This window comes from Xyrauchen texanus, chromosome 1 (assembly GCF_025860055.1).
Source record: "Xyrauchen texanus isolate HMW12.3.18 chromosome 1, RBS_HiC_50CHRs, whole genome shotgun sequence".
Lineage (NCBI taxonomy): Eukaryota > Metazoa > Chordata > Actinopteri > Cypriniformes > Catostomidae > Xyrauchen > Xyrauchen texanus.
In genome coordinates this window covers 7,282,505-7,303,876 of record NC_068276.1, presented here as the reverse complement: position 1 = coordinate 7,303,876, position 21,372 = coordinate 7,282,505, and the positions used below count along the sequence as shown (strand labels likewise).

The 21,372-nt window shown below is 39.6% G+C and overlaps 1 protein-coding gene across 3 annotated transcripts in view; it reads right to left on the bottom strand.

Annotated features, from left to right (window-relative positions):
* Window positions 1-20,989, bottom strand: part of LOC127647694 (protein inturned-like) — a 57,203-nt gene extending 36,214 nt beyond the window's left edge. For 2 of the 3 annotated variants that reach the window (XM_052132152.1, XM_052132232.1), the window contains exons 1-4: window positions 19,638-19,809; window positions 17,564-18,132; window positions 15,682-15,767; window positions 1,679-1,885 (exon numbers count right to left, since the gene is read on the bottom strand). In XM_052132152.1, coding sequence (XP_051988112.1) covers window positions 1,679-1,885; window positions 15,682-15,767; window positions 17,564-18,132; window positions 19,638-19,783 — 1,008 coding nt within the window. In that variant the 5' untranslated portion in view covers window positions 19,784-19,809. Of the gene's footprint in view, window positions 1-1,678; window positions 1,886-15,681; window positions 15,768-17,563; window positions 18,133-19,637; window positions 19,810-20,436 lie in introns of those variants that run through there. The other variant, XM_052132299.1, reaches the window with a different exon arrangement.
* Between the last annotated feature and the right edge of the window lie 383 nt (window positions 20,990-21,372).

Sequence of the window (21,372 nt, the reverse complement as noted above, 5' to 3'; positions counted from 1 at the left end):
GCACCGTGATTTCTTATTTATTTAGATTTTGGAGTAAAATAGGACCAAGACATTTACTTATGTTTCTGGAGAACGTTGTCCAACACTGATGGCCACTTGATGGCCTTTATGGGCTTGCTCTGAATTTGGTCGGAGCTAATTTTGGTAATGATTGGACAAACTTTGTAGGAACAACAGTCGGTTGAAAATGACCTAAAGACTATGAACACTTGGTAATCAGAATATTCTGCAGGTCCGCAGACATACATGGAGCACAGAAGCATGAACTTAGGTCTAAGAAAATTGTGTAAATGACAAATAGAAAGTCAATATGTCAAAGCATTTCAAAGATAAAGCCTCACTTCCTTTTTGCCGTCCATACTGTCATATTCGTTGATGCATTACATGTGAACCGTTTCGTATCAAAAAACAATATTTGCCTATGTACATTAAAGAGTCCATATTATGCTAATTTACAGGTCTTTTGGGGGTCTACTAGAATAGGTTAACATGCATCAATGTTCAGAAAACACATTATTTTTCTCATACCGTACATTTCTTTTCCACGCTCTTCATACTCTGGCCGAAATGCTCTGATTTACCTCCTGTCTCTTTAAATCCCCCCTTTCCGAAAAGCCTAGTCTGCTCTGATTGGTCAGCTGGCCTATTCTGTTGTGATTGATCAACCGTGTAGAGTGTAACACTAACCCAACTCGTCCTGGCCTTGGCAATAACTAAGTTTGTTTGGGGGCAGGACAAAGCAGCTCTTTGGCGGGCATCATGCAAATGTGTTACATAGTGACGAAGATACTTAACACACGAAATGGCTGGACTACAAACTGCCCGTTTCTTTTAGTTCTTGAGCAGTTTTGTTTGTGGGAGAGAATAACTCTCTTTTGCATGGACTTTGTGTTTTGTAACTTTGCATAACTTTTACATGCACAAAGAGCTATGTTACACACTAAAGGACAGGTAAAATCCCCAAAAGCATAACAGGTAAAATCAACATCTGTGGCATAATGTTGATTACCACAAATATTTATTTGGACTCATCCCTCCTTTTCTTAAAAAAAAAGCAAAAATCGAGGTTACAGTGAGACACTTACAATGGAAGTGAATATGGACAATGTTTGGAAGGTTTAAACACAGAAATTTTAAGCTTATCATTTTATAAAAGCACTTGCATTAATTCCTCTGTTAAAACTTGTGTATTGTTTGATCTGTAAAGTTGTTTAAATCGTTATTTTTACAGCAATTTTAAGGTTTGTTGACATTGCATCATCATCGCAACAAAGTTGTAAAATTGGCTTTACACAGAAAAGGTTTCTAAGTAATTTTATCACAATAGAATCATGTTTACAAATATAGCCCTTATGCCTTGTGTGGATATACTTTTGAAACAGTGAGTATTTTAACTTTCAAAAATGGGCCCCCAAGGACTTAGAATGCATTGGGAATTGGGCATTCCAAATTGGGTAGAAAAAGAGGAGAAAAGAAAAAAATTAAATAAAAGGAGGAATGAATAATACATTTTAGAAATAAAGAAATATATTTTTGTGGTAATTAACATTATGCCACAAATGCTGTTTATTGAACTTGTACTGACCCCGGAACGTTCCTTTAAGCAGATCGTTCAAAGAAATATTGATGTACTGAGAGAAAGTGAAAAAGTAGGTCTTCTGCAGATGAACAGACTGACCTCCTCCTGTGGTGACTCAGAGTCCAGTTTGAGCGAGAGGTACATCACTATGTGTGGTATATGTGCTATAGTCATCTGGAGCTCAACTGTGTCCTCCCCCCACAGCAGTCTGACCAGCTGACTGACTGGGGGAGATGCTTTCGGTCTGGGTACTGCAGAGTCTACACAGCTCCCAACTGGACCAACGGTCTCCAAAGTTAGTCTCACCTGAGAAAGAAAGAGAAAGAATCTGAAATAATTATTGTGCTAATTCTTTAGAAAGTATCTTGTAAAGGGGTTTGGAGAATAGTAGAAACAGGGGAAGATTCACTGTGTGGTCTGGATTTGCAAAGAATAAATAGTGTGCTGAATGCTGCTCAGCAACAAAGGAAATTTGTGGCTGTATGAAGCACACTGTAAACGAAGTCAGTCAAATACCCATAATCCCAGACACTCTTCAAAACAAGATTGCTTTTATGCTCTGTTTCTCAAACACAGTACACCACCAAACAATTTTGAATGTCCACCAAACACTTGGAAGTGGAAAAAAAAGTGCTTCTTTCATCTCACAGTCTGTTGAAAATATGTAGTAAAAGGTATTGCCCTGCAAAATATTTAAGCTAGTCTTTGCCAGACCTTTGACTAAAACGGCAAAAGGTCTGAGACATGAGTGATTGCACAGAAAACACGTGAAAAAATAGCAGAAAATTAGTACAATATGTGATATGGCAGCAGCATATCACCCTCTGGCTCTTGCTGGGTTACCTACTGAAACTAAGCATGGTTGAACCTGGCTAGTGCCTGAATGGGAGACATCCTGGAAAAAAACTAAATTACTGCTGGAAGAGGTAAATTCATGTGCATGTAAATGTACTTGCTTTTCAACATTTTTCAAAAGGAAAATCCTTTTCCTTTTAAAGCGCCAAGTAACCATCAAAGTTTTAACTCTTGTTTTACCACATCGATTGATCATCACGAGAGTAGTTGTATCAACAGTGTTGAAAGTGGACAAAGGCAGACTGGAGACAAAAAAGTTCATTATAAAAAAGTGCTGCATGCTTTTACACATGGAAGTTCCATCAAATCAGTCAATCAGATTAAGATTAACTAACTTGAGAAAACGTTTTCCCGTTTTGTGTGAATAAAAAATATTCCAATTTAAAACAAATATTCTCCTGCAATGCAATCTGTTTGAAACAAAGTGATGTACAGTTTTCTCTCCCTCTCTGCCGTGCACGCGCTATGTATGTTGTGTGCGCGCTATCTATGTTATGCGTGCAGTATGTTCTGTCTCGCATGTGCGTTATAGATTCCGGGAGATTTGAACTAAATTGGCGGGCATCAGGGAGAAGCTACCAATATGCGGGAGACTCCGGAACTTCCGGGAGACTTGGGATGTCTGGCTTCATATCAAAAATATTTCCAGATAGCACTCCTGCTGTGTTCTTTATCAAACAAAACTGGTCGCTGGGCGCGCATGCACTCGCCATCTTTACATTCACTTCACTTTTGCTATTTAACCAGAGCTGAATGAGAGGAGTCGCGAGTGTGTGTGGTGTTTGTCAACGCGCCTTTGGAGAGAAGTGAAAGTGACAGCTCGGCTAGTATCGATACTTAGGGAAATTAGTATTGGTACCGTTCAGAAATTTCAGTATCGATATTTATCGAAATATCGATATTTTTGACAACACTAGCTCAAATAATACATAAGTTTAAACAGAAGAATTCATGTGTTTTTATAAAATTTCTCCCTTTAAACCCTCCAAAAATTGTCACCATTCACTTCCATTGTACAGTAAGTGCCTCAATGTGATCACGATTTTTGCTTTTTTTTTTCCTCCCCCTTTTCTCCACAATTTGGAATGTCGAATTCCCAATGCCTTGTGGTGGCATAGTGACTCAGTTGCCTCCGCATCTGACACATCAATCCACGCATCTTATCATGTGGCTTGTTGAGAGCATTACCGTGGAGATATAGCACATGTGGTGGCTTACCCACTATTCTCTCTAGCATCCACACACAACTCACCACGCACTCCACTGAGAGCGAACCACATTTTAGCGATCACGAGGAGGTTACCCCATGTGACTCTACCCTCCCCAGCAACCGGGACAATTTGGTTGCTTAGGAGACCTGGCTAGATTCAATCAGCATGTCCTGGATTCGCAACTCCAAAGCTGGTAGTCAGCATCTTTACTCGCTGAGCTACCCAGGTTTGATTTTTGCTTTTTCTAAAGAAAAGGACCACAAATGCTATTGCTTTGAACCTGGAATATTCCTTTAACAGCTCACAGAAAGCAGTGTCTCCATTCCCACTCGCCTGTTTATTATGCAGAACAGAGCACACATGAGCCGCAGCAGTATGCTGCATTGACCACAGCTGTGCTGCAGCACTATGGTACTGTATGCTAGGCAGGATGCCACAGTATGCAGGAAAAGGTTGGAAGCATGTAATTAAGGAATGTGGCAAGACTCCCAACCTCATATTTAAAACACATATACATATGTTACTTACATACAGTGGGATCCAAAAGTCAGAGACCACAATGGGTTTTTTTTTCTTCCATTCAAACTTGAAAAAAAGTTTAGTTTTACCAAAAAATTTTTGACAAAGAATGATGTAAATCTGGATTTTCTGATCTGGAATAGCTGTGTATGAGCATGAAATGTAGTGACAGAGAGTTTTCTTTCATCACTCGGCTACAGCTCCACTCCAGTTTTTCCATTACCTGCTCCAAAGAAACTCTTGTATATAACATGGATTATCAGATTGTGCAAAAGCCTGGCCAGCTCAAGTGCATGCTGTCATTAAAGCAAAAGGGCACCATAGCAAATACTAAGAAATACATGTAATTTTTTTTATTCAAAAACTTTTCTCTTAAATGATTATGCTGATATTATAATTTGTACAAAAATGAAATGGTATTCAATTTGAAACAAATGCAAAATAGAAGCATTTTCAAAGTGGCCTAAGCCTTTTGGACACCACTGCACACTGCAGCCACTCATCTTGATTGAGATATGGTCATAGTTCTGCTTTTTTTTTTTTCATGTTTCTTGATTGTTGTAAGGTATGGCGGAGGATCAGTGGCTTTAACAGATTCACGAACAAACAAGAACTTACTGTTAAAAACTCCCCTAATTACTGAAATAGCGCCAACCAGTCTCCACAAGCACAATAAATGTATTGACAAAGAGACAATGAACTATTGACAGAGAATCGCATGTGACATCCGCATGCTCACCACGTGCTTATCGTGTGGACAGGAAGGGGAAACTTTGAGCGTAAAAATGTGTGTGTGTGTGTTTTTCAGTTAAACACAGAACTGCATATTGCTAATGAAATACGTGTAATCCCTGTATGTTGTGTATTTCTGAGGTATATCAAACTCGTTAGAACTGTTTCGTTGTGTGTTTTAAACTCTGAGGCCTCATATTTAATAGCCTCAGTGTATATTCCCTTTCTAAGTGTACTAAACACATGTTTCTTGGTATCAAATTAAACCTTACGATTTGTCCGAGCTGAATTCGAATATAAGATCTCTGTAGAATGATATTACGCGATGTTTTACTATCTTTTGAGTCATTCAGCCCAAAATCTCTTACTGTCATAAACATGCAAATGAGCTTTGACAAAGGAACTCTCTCATGCCCAGAGTAAGGGAGACTTTTACGACCTCCAAAGGAATGTTCAGAGAAGTGCTGACCCTCACTTCATTCTCTTACTGAGAAAGAGAAATGAACCCTGTTAATCCTATATATATATTCTATATATCCATGTGATAAATATTGACATGTATCTAATGTGCCATCTCACATTTTCCCTTAAATGTGCTTGATCTATGTTTTCTTGCAAACTAATGGGTTAATGTTTCAGACTTTGCATACTATGGTTAACCAAAATCATATGTGTGGCATATTTGGTCTCTATAACTTGGTATTCTGAAGATTGAAATGACTGTGTACATGATATGTCGATAACAACAACATATTAGTATTACAAGTATGTTTCCTATTTTCATTCTTGCACATGCAATGGGCAATTTTACAACAAAGAGCAATAAACCAAATTCCGCCTAGAACTCAAACCCTTCTTATTGGTCGAGCCAATGAGAGGTGGGACCTGTTTCCTGAGGGTATAAAATTGCTGCGCCCACTTCCTCTCAGCTCTCTTAGCCCTCGCTCTTAGCCCTCTCTCTTGTCAGCTTATCTCTTGCTTTCTGGTTCTCTGAGCCTTGTGCTCTCTCACTCTCTCGCTGAATGATGCCAAACTAGAAGGCCCCAAGGACTCCCAAGCGTGTGCCAGGCTACGGCCTTGTCTCTGATTCTCACTGGTTCTCTCTCATCAAGACAACATCATCAAAGATCAACTGGAGCCTCAACAAATTGCATCAGGACAGTTTAATTCAAATGGGACATGCAAGTATCAAACTTAGTCTCATTATTTGATACATTAAGTATCCTTAACCCCTTTCTAAAAAGGGCGTGTCAGAACTAATATGATGGTTTGCTCAGGCTGTTGATCTGCTGAACTTCAAACAATGCTATAACTTCTTGCCTTCCTGTATTCTGCTTCAGCCCTCTTTCCCTTGGTAAACTGTATGAATGTATGTATATGTATGTTAGAGTAGTTTAAATGTTTAGTCTAGTTAATAAAGTCTTGTTCATGTCACACGTAAAGTTGTCTGTGTCTCAAGCTCATATCTAAAGTCACTAATCATAGATTTTGACTACTTGCTCTTAATACTTAGTAAGAAAGACATTTCCCTTGCCCCGAAATGTACATTTCTATTAATTAATTAATTAATAACCAAAATTGAGTGTTCACGGGATGAACCGAGTATTTGGTTGTAATGTTAATGTAGCTACATCAAGTTAACCTGATTAACTGATCTAAATATTCATAATCGATTATAACAAGTTATGATTGATTATTAATATTTCATAGAGCTGATTCGCTACCTAATGGTGGAAGAATATAGAGCTGATTCGCTACATAATGGTGGAGAATGATGCGGGCATGATTAAACAAAGGTTATGAGCTTGATCCACTGTCAACCTAAAAGTGTGCATTGAATAATTCCGGTCAGAATAGGACATGACATGCTAAAGCGGCATTTGCTTCACTAGTTGCTGGCTTGTTTGGATCGCGGATAAAGTGATGGCTTGAATTGACATCTCTACTGTAATTGAAAGAGTCTTAACACATTTAAGCATATTTTCAAAAGGTATCAGTGTACGAGTAATATGATTTTAGCGAAGAAACCCTAATTTCAGTATTAAAGTGTAAGTCTGTTTTGATGAAGGAATCTCAGCTCAGCGGCATGTAAACTGTACCAGAATTGATTGCTTAACCTGTTTCTGATGAAGAAATCTCAGTACAGTGTTATATAAATGTAGATTTGGGCGATGCTCCCCTTTTCACAGTATAAAGGCCTTACAAATTATAGTTAGATTGATGTCCTTCATCTAAACTATCTGTGCATCTAAAAGGCTTAGCTTCCTGGTGATCAAAACTGTGTTTCACTCACTGAAACTCTGAAGTGCATTGGTTCCCATGACAACGACTTGTCACGGGAAGTGCTCACTCCAGATAGCACGTGTTTCCTTCCGACGCCATTTTGTAAACAAACCAGCCTAGGTGGCTAAGCTAACCCAACTTAGCAGCCCCTTAGCTTAGGCTAAGCTAACTAATAGCTTCAACAGTTAGCTGCTAGCATAATTTACATGAAGCCTTTATCTACAGCTTGTGTGCATGCAGAGTGAAGTGATCTAAACCATTTTCCTTTAACCCCATTTCTGGTTTCTGAATTCTCACTTTCTCTTTCCTTAACTTTAATTCTTCTCATCTAACTTCACCTGCACCTTTCAGGTGCATCCCTTACTGAACACTGTTCAGCTAAATTTGCAGTTACTTTGTTAATTAAATCTAAAAACTTAATTACATGTAAACTGTTTAGATAGAGAATAATTTTATAGTTATTGGGAACTTTCAATGGCACGTTGACTAAACTTTATAGAGGGACAAACACATTGTGTGGTCTTGAACACATAACAGCTGTGACCAACTATAGAATGATGCCCAAAGCAAATCTAATTGTTAATCATAAGTGCTATTGATTATTCCCAATACAAGGTTATTCTGCTATTTTAATCACTTCTTCAAGTCTTTTTATTATTTTTACTAATAATAGAAGTCAGCTATTTATTTTCCCATTTAACCCTCTTGGTCTAGTGTGGTTTTATTTCCCCATAAAACTGCAAAAGTAACTAGACATACTTTTCTTCTCGATTTTGTGTTTATTTGCAACAAGTTGCTTAAATTTTATGAGCCAGCTACACTAGTAATCTAGGCGATTTCTATGGCATAATTTTGAGCACCACTAATAGACACAATCTAATAGGAAAGCTCTTTTCTTCCTCTTTCTTTCTCCTCTTCATGTGTTCAAAGATCAAGCCTGTTGTATGCTATCAGTAAGTGCTGATAAATAATTTGACCCAAAGAAACATCTTAAGTCATTTATTAAATCTAGGCTTACGCTCTTTTAGCAAAGCCACTCAGATCCACACAAATCTGAGCATCCTGCTATTTGCAGCTAAGATAGTAATAATCAGGAACACATTTCAATTGTTAACCACACCTAGCAAAACCTAGCTGTACATTATACACCTTGCTGTCTCACTTTGCCTTTAGCTCCAAATTCTGTTTGATCTTGCATTAGTCTCTTGCCCTTACTCTCACCAGAAGTGTGCCAAAATGTTGCAGATGCTCAGCCTAACTGCCCAGATGGCAGGCCAAAAGGACTGGCTAGGTGTTTTGAGGAACACCCTTTTATCCATGGCTGCTGACGACCTTCAGCAACAGAACAAAAAGCAACTGGAAAACGAGGGAAAAGAACTAATGACAGACGACTCAAACCAGAGGTATGAGCACAAATATCTGACTGAGGTTATCGTCCTGGCCCACAAACTCACAGGTTTGAAACAGGAGGTAAACAACCTCAAGCGCCAGATCACTGAGTCCCAAGCGGAGCTGACACATGCTAAAAACCGCATAGACCAGCTAGAGATGGAGGCTCAGGACAGACACTAAGGACCCTGGCAGAAGGGAGTCACAGGAGGTAATCCACAGACTTCAAGCGGCTCTGACAGCTGCTAAACAACAAGAGCAGTTGGAAAAGACAGCCAGAGAGCACCTGGAAAAGGTACTTTTTCACAAAGATTCACTGTTAAAAACAGCAAATTCTGAACTCTTGGACAAAGATGCCAGAATCATGGCCTGTGAAGGTCAACTGAATGTGTCCAGAGCTGAAGTTAAAGTGCTGACTCAGCAGCTGGAAAACACCAAAGATGAACTTGACATGGTCCAACGAGAACTGAGACACTCTTACCTGCTGCAAAAGGAACCACAGCAGGAGAGACATCTCACTCCCCACTTGCAATCAGCAGAGAAACCTCCCCAGCCAAGCACAGAGTTACAAAGGGGAGACAAACCCCTCTGCTTAACACGTCCTCGGACAGTTTCCTTAAAGCTTCTGCAGCCGCGGAGGAAAAGGATTGATTCAGGCGAATCTTGAAGCGACACGTGTAGCGACACTCAAAGACCTCAACCGAATGGCCAGACATATCCCTGCATTTACACCAGAGCTTGCAGGAGACCACGACGTCCACGCTTACCTGCGAGACATTGACTTTCACCTGCAGTCTTTGATGAGTGTGAACCATCAAGATAGACTTCATCTGATCTGGATCACATCCAGCCCAGAGTTGCGACGCTTTCTGGCTCGACAGCCAGAAAACATCCAGTCTAACTACCAGCAGCTGAAACAAGCCATCATAAGGGAATTCTCAGAGTCTAAAAGCGGACTGATCGCTGCCCTAGACACCAAACAGGGTCGGCATGAATCTCCCTATGTTTACTACCACAGACTCAGGCGAGCTTACTCGAGCTCGCAACAAACCTGGGATGGAGGAGGACACCAGCTTCAAGAGCCTTTTCCTCCGAAACCTCCATCCTATGGTAAGTCACCATTTAGGCATTATGGCCTGCCCCCACACAATGCCTATCCAACAACTGCGTGACCTGACACAGAAGGCCTTTAACAAACACAAGGCCTCACCCAGCAAACACCACAGGACGTCCCACAGCAGTCTACAACAACATCCTCCTGTACACCTTTCAAACAGGTGCCAAACAGAGGCTGCACAAAGACAGCTAGAAACGCCTGTTTCTGAGTTACAAGAGCTGCTAGCACTAGCAAAAGAGCTCCTGGAACAGAACTCCCCTGAGGAGTACTGGGAAGAACAAACCTCTGACTCTTGCCCAACACCACTCAGGCAAGCTCAAGTCAGCACTGCTGCCAGAGCAGAGTAACACTGCAGACTTCAGACACCTGGTGACTAGGTGCCGAACCAAGGGCTGAACGGCCACCTGCTGCCCTTTTGCTACCAGTACTAGGTCAGTCTGAAACTCTCTCCACACTACACAATGCCCATAACCACTCCCTGCAGCCACAAAAAGCACCTGCCTCAAACGAACTGACTTCATAATGACAGGTGACACACTGTCAAGGCACCTGCTGCCTCTGCACCTGCTGCAGAGACCTGGATGTGGCTACTGTCTACATCACCCACCGTGGAACAACCACCTTCTACAAAACCCTCATGATTCACCTGCCATCCGCCATTGTGATGATTGTCGATCCGATGATGTCTCCAACAGGGACACCACCTGGCGAAAAAGGGGACTGTAAGGTATGGCGGAGGATCAGTGGCTTTAACAGATTCACGAACAAACAAGAACTTACTGTTAAAAACTCCCGTAATTACTGAAAGAAGCCAACCAGTCTCCACAAGCACAATAAATGTATTGACAAAGAGACAATGAACTATTGACAGAGAACCGCATGTGACATCCGCATGCTCACCACGTGCTTATCGTGTGGACAGGAAGGGGAAACTTTGAGCGTAAAAATGTGTGTGTGTGTGTTTTTCAGTTAAACACAGAACTGCATATTGCTAATGAAATACGTGTAATCCCTGTATGTTGTGTATTTCTGAGGTATATCAAACTCGTTAGAACTGTTTAGTTGTGTGTTTTAAACTCTGAGGCCTCATATTTAATAGCCTCAGTGTATATTCCCTTTCTAAGTGTACTAAACACATGTTTCTTGGTATCAAATTAAACCTTACGATTTGTCCGAGCTGAATTCGAATATAAGATCTCTGTAGAATGATATTACGCGATGTTTTACTATCTTTTGAGTCATTCAGCCCAAAATCTCTTACTGTCATAAACATGCAAATGAGCTTTGACAAAGGAACTCTCTCATGCCCAGAGTAAGGGAGACTTTTACGACCTCCAAAGGAATGTTCAGAGAAGTGCTGACCCTCACTTCATTCTCTTACTGAGAAAGAGAAATGAACCCTGTTAATCCTATATATATATTCTATATATCCATGTGATAAATATTGACATGTATCTAATGTGCCATCTCACATTTTCCCTTAAATGTGCTTGATCTATGTTTTCTTGCAAACTAATGGGTTAATGTTTCAGACTTTGCATACTATGGTTAACCAAAATCATATGTGTGGCATATTTGGTCTCTATAACTTGGTATTCTGAAGATTGAAATGACTGTGTACATGATATGTCGATAACAACAACATATTAGTATTACAAGTATGTTTCCTATTTTCTTTCTTGCACATGCAATGGGCAATTTTACAACAAAGAGCAATAAACCAAATTCCCGCCTAGAACTCAAACCCTTCTTATTGGTCGAGCCAATGAGAGGTGGGACCTGTTTCCTGAGGGTATAAAATTGCTGCGCCCACTTCCTCTCGCTCTCTTAGCCCTCGCTCTTAGCCCTCTCTCTTGTCGCTTATCTCTTGCTTTCTGGTTCTCTGAGCCTTGTGCTCTCTCACTCTCTCGCTGAATGATGCCAAACTAGAAGGCCCCAAGGACTCCCAAGCGTGTGCCAGGCTACGGCCTTGTCTCTGATTCTCACTGGTTCTCTCTCATCAAGACAACATCATCAAAGATCAACTGGAGCCTCAACAAATTGCATCAGGACAGTTTAATTCAAATGGGACATGCAAGTATCAAACTTAGTCTCATTATTTGATACATTAAGTATCCTTAACCCCTTTCTAAAAAGGCGTGTCAGAACTAATATGATGGTTTGCTCAGGCTGTTGATCTGCTGAACTTCAAACAATGCTATAACTTCTTGCCTTCCTGTATTCTGCTTCAGCCCTCTTTCCCTTGGTAAACTGTATGAATGTATGTATATGTATGTTAGAGTAGTTTAAATGTTTAGTCTAGTTAATAAAGTCTTGTTCATGTCACACGTAAAGTTGTCTGTGTCTCAAGCTCATATCTAAAGTCACTAATCATAGATTTTGACTACTTGCTCTTAATACTTAGTAAGAAAGACATTTCCCTTGCCCCGGAAATGTACATTTCTATTAATTAATTAATTAATAACCAAAATTGAGTGTTCACGGGATGAACCGAGTATTTGGTTGTAATGTTAATGTAGCTACATCAAGTTAACCCGATTAACTGATCTAAATATTCATAATCGATTATAACAAGTTATGATTGATTATTAATATTTCATAGAGCTGATTCGCTACCTAATGGTGGAAGAATATAGAGCTGATTCGCTACATTGTTCATGTCAATGTCCAAGAGATCAAAGTGGAAATGATAGTTCTGTTTTTGTGGTACAGTTACTCAAAAGACTGGTCTTAAAATTTACAATTAGACAACGTTTACCTTATAATTACATAGATCACTGGCCTACAAACAGTTTATTTTAGAACTCTGGCAAGGTTCACACAACCTCACAAGAGTGTTCCTATACTCTAATATGATAATAGCTTTGGCTTCCCTTTTTAGTTCTATGGAGTAATTTGCTATTTGTTCTCTTCCTTTAATCACTTTCTCCCCTTTTCTACTCCACAAAGTAATGGCACTTTTCCTGTGGCCTCCAAAAACAAGCACTGCTATGACCGCCATCTCTGCTGGGGCACCAGTACTCTGTAATTTCAGCATTCCCTTCGTTTCATGCAGATGAGTGAACGCAACCAGCTTGAGAAGCGATCAATCAAAAAGGATTCACAGAAATAAGCAGTGTCTAGATACGCTTATAGAAAAAAACATCTAGGGGATTTTTTTGCATGTTGTATCGTCTGCCTGGCAGAAATTGTAAGTCTAGATAAGACTTCTCAACAAATCTTCATCAGATTATCAGTTATCCAGGTACATGTATAACAGACCCAACTACATTTACACACTTATTCCAAAATGATTAGCGTCTGCGGTAGCTCACCTGATAAGAGTGTTGGACTTTGAACTCTGAAGTCTTGTGGTTCGAGACCAATCTAGCATGCAAGCTGACATGTGAGACAAAAGTGTCATAAAAGTGACACGATATGATGTGGTTGCTTCAGAAAATTAGCTTTTCATTTGTCATTTTGTTTTAGGACACTATCGGTTAGGTTTAGGTGTTGGTTTAGGGAAAGGATGCCTGTTTGTTCACCTTTCATTTACAATGAGGCACTATTGGTTAGGATTAGGTTAAAGTTTTAGGTTAGGGAGGTCCGTGTTACTCATTAAAACCTCTATCGAACATGCACCTTTAAACCTCATCTGATTACAACACCATTTCACTCATTTTTGGCACCCCCTGCAGGATATTTCACTGGGAAACTGCAGCAAAATGTGTAATAAAGCATGTAATTTCATTTTCAAAATATATTACCATGGTAACTTAATATTCATGAGATCAGACCGAACAAATTGCTTGCTGCAAATTGGCAAGCTATGTTGTTTTCAATTGTCCCCTTGTGTCATTCTCACAGGTTCTCATTTATGATCAAAATAGATAGGATTAAACAAAACTAGTGCTGTCAATCGATGACATTTTTAAATCAAATGAATAACAAGTTAATACAATCGAATTAATCGCATATCAATATTTGCTAAAAAAAAAAGAAGCCCTGAATAAAGAATTCAATATAAACAGTACATAATAATTAAATTATAAACATTTGTATCATAATATAAGAAATCACATATTCATATTGCATTATTGTGACAGACGAGTGAACCATTTATTAGACAATACAAAAAGTGGCTTTAGAAGTCATTGTATTGTAAGTTTGTCAACCTGTCCTGTTCTCACAAGACGCGTTTTCCCGTTCTGCATATTTTCTACAAACGTACATATGAGTCAGATGGACATCTGACTGGTTTTTAGTGTCAAAATGCTAAAGTTTTTAGGATGCTGTGGCAAGATAAACTTGGGTGGTTTTCAAACTGGGCACATTTGCTGCGATCTGAATCTGAGCACGATTGTTCCCAGTGTAGTGCTGAATTTTGACTCTCAAGAATCCTCATGTTTAGGGGTAGGCGTAGGGATGGGATTTAGGGGTACGGACCAATGAGGTTAGGGTTAGGCTTGAGGGATAAGGGCCAATCAGGTAGTGGAGAGTCAGAATCTGGCAGGCAGTCAGACTTTGGCACAACACTGGCTCTCATACTGTGTCAGCTCTTTTAAATATAATTAATCGCTAGGGCTGCAATGGTACACAAAATTCAATTCTGTATGTACCTTGGTTTTGGGGTCACGGTTTGGTACGGTTTCGTTACAGCAGGGAAAACAAAGAGTGTTTCTTTAAATTATTTATTTTGAAAACACAATGGCTGATGGGCAACAATAATTATCGTTAAGGCTCAGTTATACATGACTGCACTTTGTATATTTAATCAACGAAATTACAATACAAAACCTAAGAGCCTCTTATATGCCCATTGTATAAAAACATAATTAAAAAAAGTAAAGAAAATTGCAATTATAATAGCTAACAAAATTTAGACATTTGCAGTGCAGATTTATATGTCTTTCGCCTTTCAGCTCACCACTTACGTATCATTCAATTTTCAAGTTTTTTTTACAAGGAAAATCTGAATATCCACATTATCAGATGAGAGGGCGGATCTGTTAGCATTCGGCAGAATTGCTGAAATGCTTTCTTGTAGGAACTTTATAACGTGGCTCAAGTAAGTTAAGCAGATGCTTAAATCCGGTGTTCTTGACGAGTATTTATCTGCAGCAATAAATACTATGGCATTCGTTATCGCTTTAGCTCTGTCTGAGCTTGCTGCAAGAGATTGCTTGAACACCGTGGCGAGACTAGCTTGCACAGGCTGTTTATGCTTTGCTCCCGTAAGCTCAAGAAACACATGTGGATGATGTCGCAGCAAATGAGTCATCATGTTAGATGTGCTTCTTGAGACATACCGACTTCAATGAAACAGAGCCGAAACACAGCCTTCGTCCTGTTCACTACTTGTTGCCCAGTATTACTGTAGCTTACTGAGCAACCATTATGCTCCCAAACAACAGATTTTAGAGATAGCAGTGGGTCTTCAATGTCTGGCTTAATAAAGTCTGACATATTTAAATTTTGTTTAGTTTCATCACAGTTGGGAAAATAGCAAGCTAGCTAATATAAACTTCACATGCATTTATCTGATCCGCAGTTTCTAGTGTACCGTGTGGCCTCTGTTCTGTTAAATTTTCGTATTGTGCGGCCCGTGTTCCACGTGGGTTGTGTTGTTTGATATTTGTTGTTTTAAAATTGGTTTCACACATGCTAGGATATGTAATCATTCGTGTGACTGCGTATACTGTACCGAAAGCCCTGTATCCATTCGGTTTTGTGCAGATACATTTACCATTGCAGCCCTAAATTAACATGTTAAATCAACAGCCCAAAACAAAACATTTCATCTTAAAGGGTTAGTTCACATTTTTGTTTTAACACCAAAATCCAAAGAGTTAGAAGAGCAGAGAAGAGCATTTGTTATCTTCATAATGAGTGTGTGAATGCTGTAACTTTAATTACCGTTTAAGAATAAAAACATTGAAACTCTTACACTCATAAAAGAACAACCCCCTCTGATGGGATGTTAAAAAAGGCAAAAGGTCTCACAAAAATACACCTACCTGTGTGGGGCCGGGTATACAGGAGAGAACTCTCTCAATGTTTTCTGAGGTAACATCTACATCATCCACAGCAACCAGAACATCACCTACAGAAGACATAAAAAATCAACTCTCTTCAAAGATCACTAACAGTGTTGGCAATCAACAACTGCTACTTCACAGAAAACATATGCTTTTCCAATGCATTACCCAAGCAAATAGATAGGCAACTTGTTTCTCTACAATAAGATATTGAATAAAAAACACATTCTCATCAAAGATCATGTACACCTACATTTGGTAGATCTTATCTTTGTAGCATGCGAAGACTTCCTGCAGCTATTTCAGATATTTAAGCAGTCTAATTGCTTTAGTATGGACAAGCCTTTGAGAAACAATCGTAAAAAGCTGGGGAAAGGGTAGTGTAATTCATCTGGAATTTCTTTGGTCCGTCTTGGAGAAAGGAGAGCATCTGTGGGTTTTCGTTTCATTTCATTTGAGTAAATCAACACAAAAAAATTCACAGAATATATGGCTGAGGTGGGGGTTGTACACGTCATTTTATTTTTTCCCATTCCATGATTTTATTACCAAATGTGAATATAAAACCAGAGTCTGTTTAACAGCCATTTGTGTGAGAAAAAATGTGCACTGCACCCTCAACTTTATGTATCAGTTCAATTACAGTGACTACATTTTTAGCAGTGCCCATGCAAAACTCACTGCCACAATGTTAGGTTGTTGTGGGTGGTTGCCAGTGCGTTATTATGAAGTTGCTATGGTGTTCTAAATTGTCATTAGAAGGGCAATACAATCATGTATTTCTAATTATTTTACTTGCAATATTGCATCCACACTTAATCCTTGTATCAATATTTTTTATATATGTGTGTATTTATATAACTTCCTACTGATCTAAGAAGCAGGTTGTCTAAATGAGCATTGTACTGGACAAAAGCAAAGTGAACCTTACATGAGACTGAAACTGATGTTGAGTCTTTCTCTCGAGTTTCATAATTTTAAAGGAATAGGCTAGTTCTACTAAAACTGTCAATTATTTCTTCATTTACTCGCACTTATGGTGCACTCACATACAATGCGAAGAAGATTTTCGCCTCACTTTGCTAGTGTGAGTTTGACCACTGGATTAAAAATGTGTGTTTAAACACACGTTTGCACAAGTAACGCAAACCCGCGAGTATTACCCCTTCTCTTCCGGAAAAGGACAGGAGGGGCTTCTACGACTTGGTTCATAGTAAAGTACAACCAATAGCTGGAATCAAGTAGACACGCATATTTTCAGAACTTTACTTACCCTCAGACCATTTCAGATGTGTATGACTTTTTTTCTTCTGCTGAACACAAACAAAGATTTACAAAGTCTCTGTTGGTCCATTCAATGCAAATGAACGGTGACCAGAACTTTGAAGGTCCAAAGTAGCCAGCAACAATGTAATCCATTCAACTCCAGTTGTTATAGTATAAATGACTTAAATATTTATCTTTTTCTCACCCACACCTTTCATATCAATTATGAAGATATGTATTTAACCACTGGAGACTTGTGGATCACTTTTAGGCTGCCTTTATATGCTTTTTTGAGCATCAAAGTTTTGGACCCTGTTGACTTGCAGTGAATGGACCTACAGTGCTGAAATATTCTTCTAAAAATCTTTTACTGTATTGCAAATGTGAATCGTATTGTAAGGTAGCTCACGATACCCTACCCTTGTTGTTAGTTGCTAAGATTTTCTAGGCTATGCTAAGTCTCTATGAAATTCAATCTATTCAAGTCTATTGTATCATCCACCAGGTGAAAATCACAAGTCTGATTGCTTAGAAAAATACTTACTCTTGTAATTCAAGAGTAAAAATACTCAACTCATTGTCTAGCTTCACTTACCAATAAGAATTTCGGCACACTTGCTGGCAGGACTGTGTGGAACCAGGCCATGGATAATAAGTCCCCCCCCCCTTTTCCCTGAATTTCCTCCTGGCCGGTGCACAACACCCAGCAAGGCCTGTAGCAGGCCCCCTCTCTCTGGAGATGGAAGTGAGGCAGTGCAGAGCCGCTTGGGGTTCAGATACACACACACGTCCTTCAGATGCTGCTGTTGTACCACAACACCGGACCGCTGCCCAGCTTGATTCTTCAAGATGGACGTGAGCCGCTGGGAAGCCCCTCCCTCTTTTCCATTGGAGGTTTTTCTTTGAGACGGTTGCCGCTTTCGCCTCAGTATCTTGGCGAATTTCTTGAGTTTTGCTTCGGATTTATTGCTGGAGACTGTTTGCTTTTTACCATCGTCAGTAATGATCTCTGCCTCCTTTTCACTGAAATGCACATGATTGGTGGCAGCGGACTGACTGGCAGAGACCTGAGCCAATAGAGCTTCTTCCTCGCCCTCACTTAGCTCAAGATAGAAGAGTTCACCATTCTTCTGGACATCATCCAACCACTCTGGCTCCAAGTCACTGCACCAACAAACAAAGACAGCATTAGAGAACATACAGAAATCTCTGTGTTGTGTTTGATGATAAGTTGAACTTCACAGACTACGTCGCAAAAACACCTCGATTAAGCAGATTTGTGCTGTATAACTTTAGGAAGATCAGACCGTACCTAGCTGAGCATGCTACACAACTCTTTGTCCAGACACTTGTTTTATCTAGACTAGACTACTGCAATGCTCTTCTGGCAGTCAAACTTCTGCAATTGATCCAGAACGCAGTGGCACGAATAGTCTTCAACAAGCCCAAGAGAGTGCATGTCACGCCTCTCTTTATCAAACTGCACTGGCTCAAAGTTCAAGGAATTGATCCTCGCTAACAGAACAACCACTGGCTCCACACACCCCTTTCTACACTTACTATTTTAAGTTTGTGTGCCCTCCAGAAGTTTACAATCAGAAGGCACCTCATGGTGCCATCTCACAGAGGCACAAAATCACTCTCCCGGACCTTCACTTCAACTGTTCCTCACTGGTGGAATGACCTGTCGATTTCCATCGATGCAGCAGATTCTCTAGCTTCCTTCAAGAAAAATCTAAAGGTGTATATATTTTGTGAGCACTTGACCCAATCCTGCTGATGCAATAACTCTCTTCTTCTCAAAAAAGATATAAATAAAAACTTTTGTTAAACACTGTCTCTCACCTTCCTCTCTACTTGTGCTTCTCTGAGAAATTTGCAACTTTGTATTGCAGCATTTCTCTTTTTACTGCTTGCTTAGGATGAATTTCTTCTGTTGTATTCCTCATTAGTATGTCACTATGGATAAAAGCATCTGCTTAATGAAAACTATACACATTTTAATATATGGAATTTGCCTTAAAAGAACTGTATGTAACTCGATGTTTAATAAAAAGCAAGGAAGTATTGCTCTTTCAGTTCTTGCCACAAACTACATTCCAGCTCCAAATGATGAGGAAGCAAGACATGGTATAAAATTGTCTTCAAGCACAAACTAATCTAAACACCACATTACCAATGAGTCCGAATGCTCCAGGGGAAACCACACATCCCAAACCTTTGAAACAGAATACTCTCGTTCATTCCCAAAAAAACAGAACCCTAAATTTCAGCCAGAGATTGTTTTCTTCTCCCTTTCTAAATTCAGCTACACTACTTTGGTGGTTTGCTCTTGGCAACCAAGTCCAGAAATTCACTAAAGATGGTGTATAGCATGTAATTATTTATGATGGCTGACTTTCTAAATTGGAAACAGAAATTCTTCTATAAATGAGAGAGGGCAGAGAAGGGACGCGGTCTATAGTTCCTTTTCCTCTCTTTTTTAAAAGGTGGGTAGGTATAGACCACTACTAAACTGAACCACAACATAAAAACAATATTAGATTTTCTATATTGAATAATATAGCCAACAATTTTGCATTCAGTTACAAAGTTATACCAGTTTCACAAGGAAGTGTATTTTGCAGTTGTTAGTATGCATTGTTATAAAGTGTGTTGACGTTTCTTACTCCGAGTAATCTGAGTGTGAGTAACTGTAACTTGATCCACTAGAATCAGTTTCGCTTTCCCCGTTTCCTCCTTTATCCTCCGTAGTTTCGCTTGCGCCTGGCTTGAAATGTAACTCATCTCCCGCTGGAAAATTTCTAGAAGCCATTAGCACATTTTCCACTCAATAAACGATGTTCGCGCCCGTGTGACGCTAGTTTCTTCTTTAGAACTGCGATAACGTCTCGCAGTGCTGGCCCCATACGGGTCTTTCTTCAAAGTCCACGTGACCTGTTCCACAATCCGTGATTGGGCAAATGGGATCGTCGCTATAGCAACTTGAAAGCTTTCGTTGAACAGCGTGTTAAGAGAAATGACAACACATCGCCAGCACAACAGTAAAATGACTCGTGCTGCTTCCAAACAACAGTGGAATACTAAATTGTATTATTTAAAGTTTACTAGTAAAACCCCCGTGGGCAATAAGGCTCCTATTGTGACTGCCTATTACTTCTAAAAAAAAAAAAATTGAAAGAAATTTTCACAAACTGTGTTTCACTGTTTATTTAATCCGGTTACACACTTTCTAAACAAACTATTTTGTTGTATTTTATAGCTGCAGTGGGTCAACGTTTTTATCGTTTTGGACGCACAAAGTGCACACGGTCTTAAATCCCCATACCCTTTGGCACGCGCTGCTGCATGCAAGCGCGAGAGAAAATTCTGCTCAGCATTAATCATTGCAACTGTGTCGGTGAGGAAAAAACCAATGCATAGTATATTATCAGAGATGAACCGTTTAACTAATCTAACTATACCAACCTGTAAAGTAGCACACTCCGTACAGAGTCAAAATCCTCCAAGTTCTTGGAAAAAGATCGAAAAGATCTCCCATCCGAGCCAGTATTAAACATTGTTTATGCGTCATACTTCTGAGGGCAAACGGGTTCGTCGCTACTAATAAAATAATGAACAGCACACGAGGAACTCAAGCAATGTCGCGATGCATTTGACGCAGTTGATAGTGCCTATTTGGCCGTTGAATTCCATAATATACTGGCGAGATTTAGACAAGAAGTCATGCATTCTTAAGTTTCTTCCTCTTGTGAAAGACAGATGTCATTGCTGAAGTCCATAGAATGAGTCACAGGTTCTCGTTTTGCAGAATATGGAGAATTCGATGACGAATCCAGTTTTCTTTTTTTCTTTTTTTGCCTGTGAGAATAAGTATGCGGTCTCGAGCACTTCTCCAGACTCCTGTGACTGTCTGACTACCCGACACACGTCGAAGATCTTTCATGACAAACTGTGTGTGTCACTTTGTGGGGAAATGTCCCCATAAGGATAGTAAAACCCGAAATGTTTGACCTTGTGGGGACATTTTGTCAGTCCCCATGAGGAAACATCTTATAAATCATTCTAAATTATGTTTTTTGAAAATGTAAAAATGCAGAAAGTTTTCTGTTACACCGTGTGCTAACTACACGCGACGCGATAAAATTCCAGCGACAGCAAGTGTGTCTGTCCACACTAGACGCGACGCGACTGTGAGACGCCACACGTCAATCAAAAATCACAGCCATTCAGAACAGCGTGTGGGCGGAGTCTCTCTGTGAAAGCGCACTGCTGGCCCGCACCCGCACTCGCATTGGAAATGGGTAAGGACATAATCAAATCAAGAAATAACATTATTAAAAATCAAAACATTAACAAAATATACTGACTACCTCTGAATATCTCTGAATATCTCTACTACGA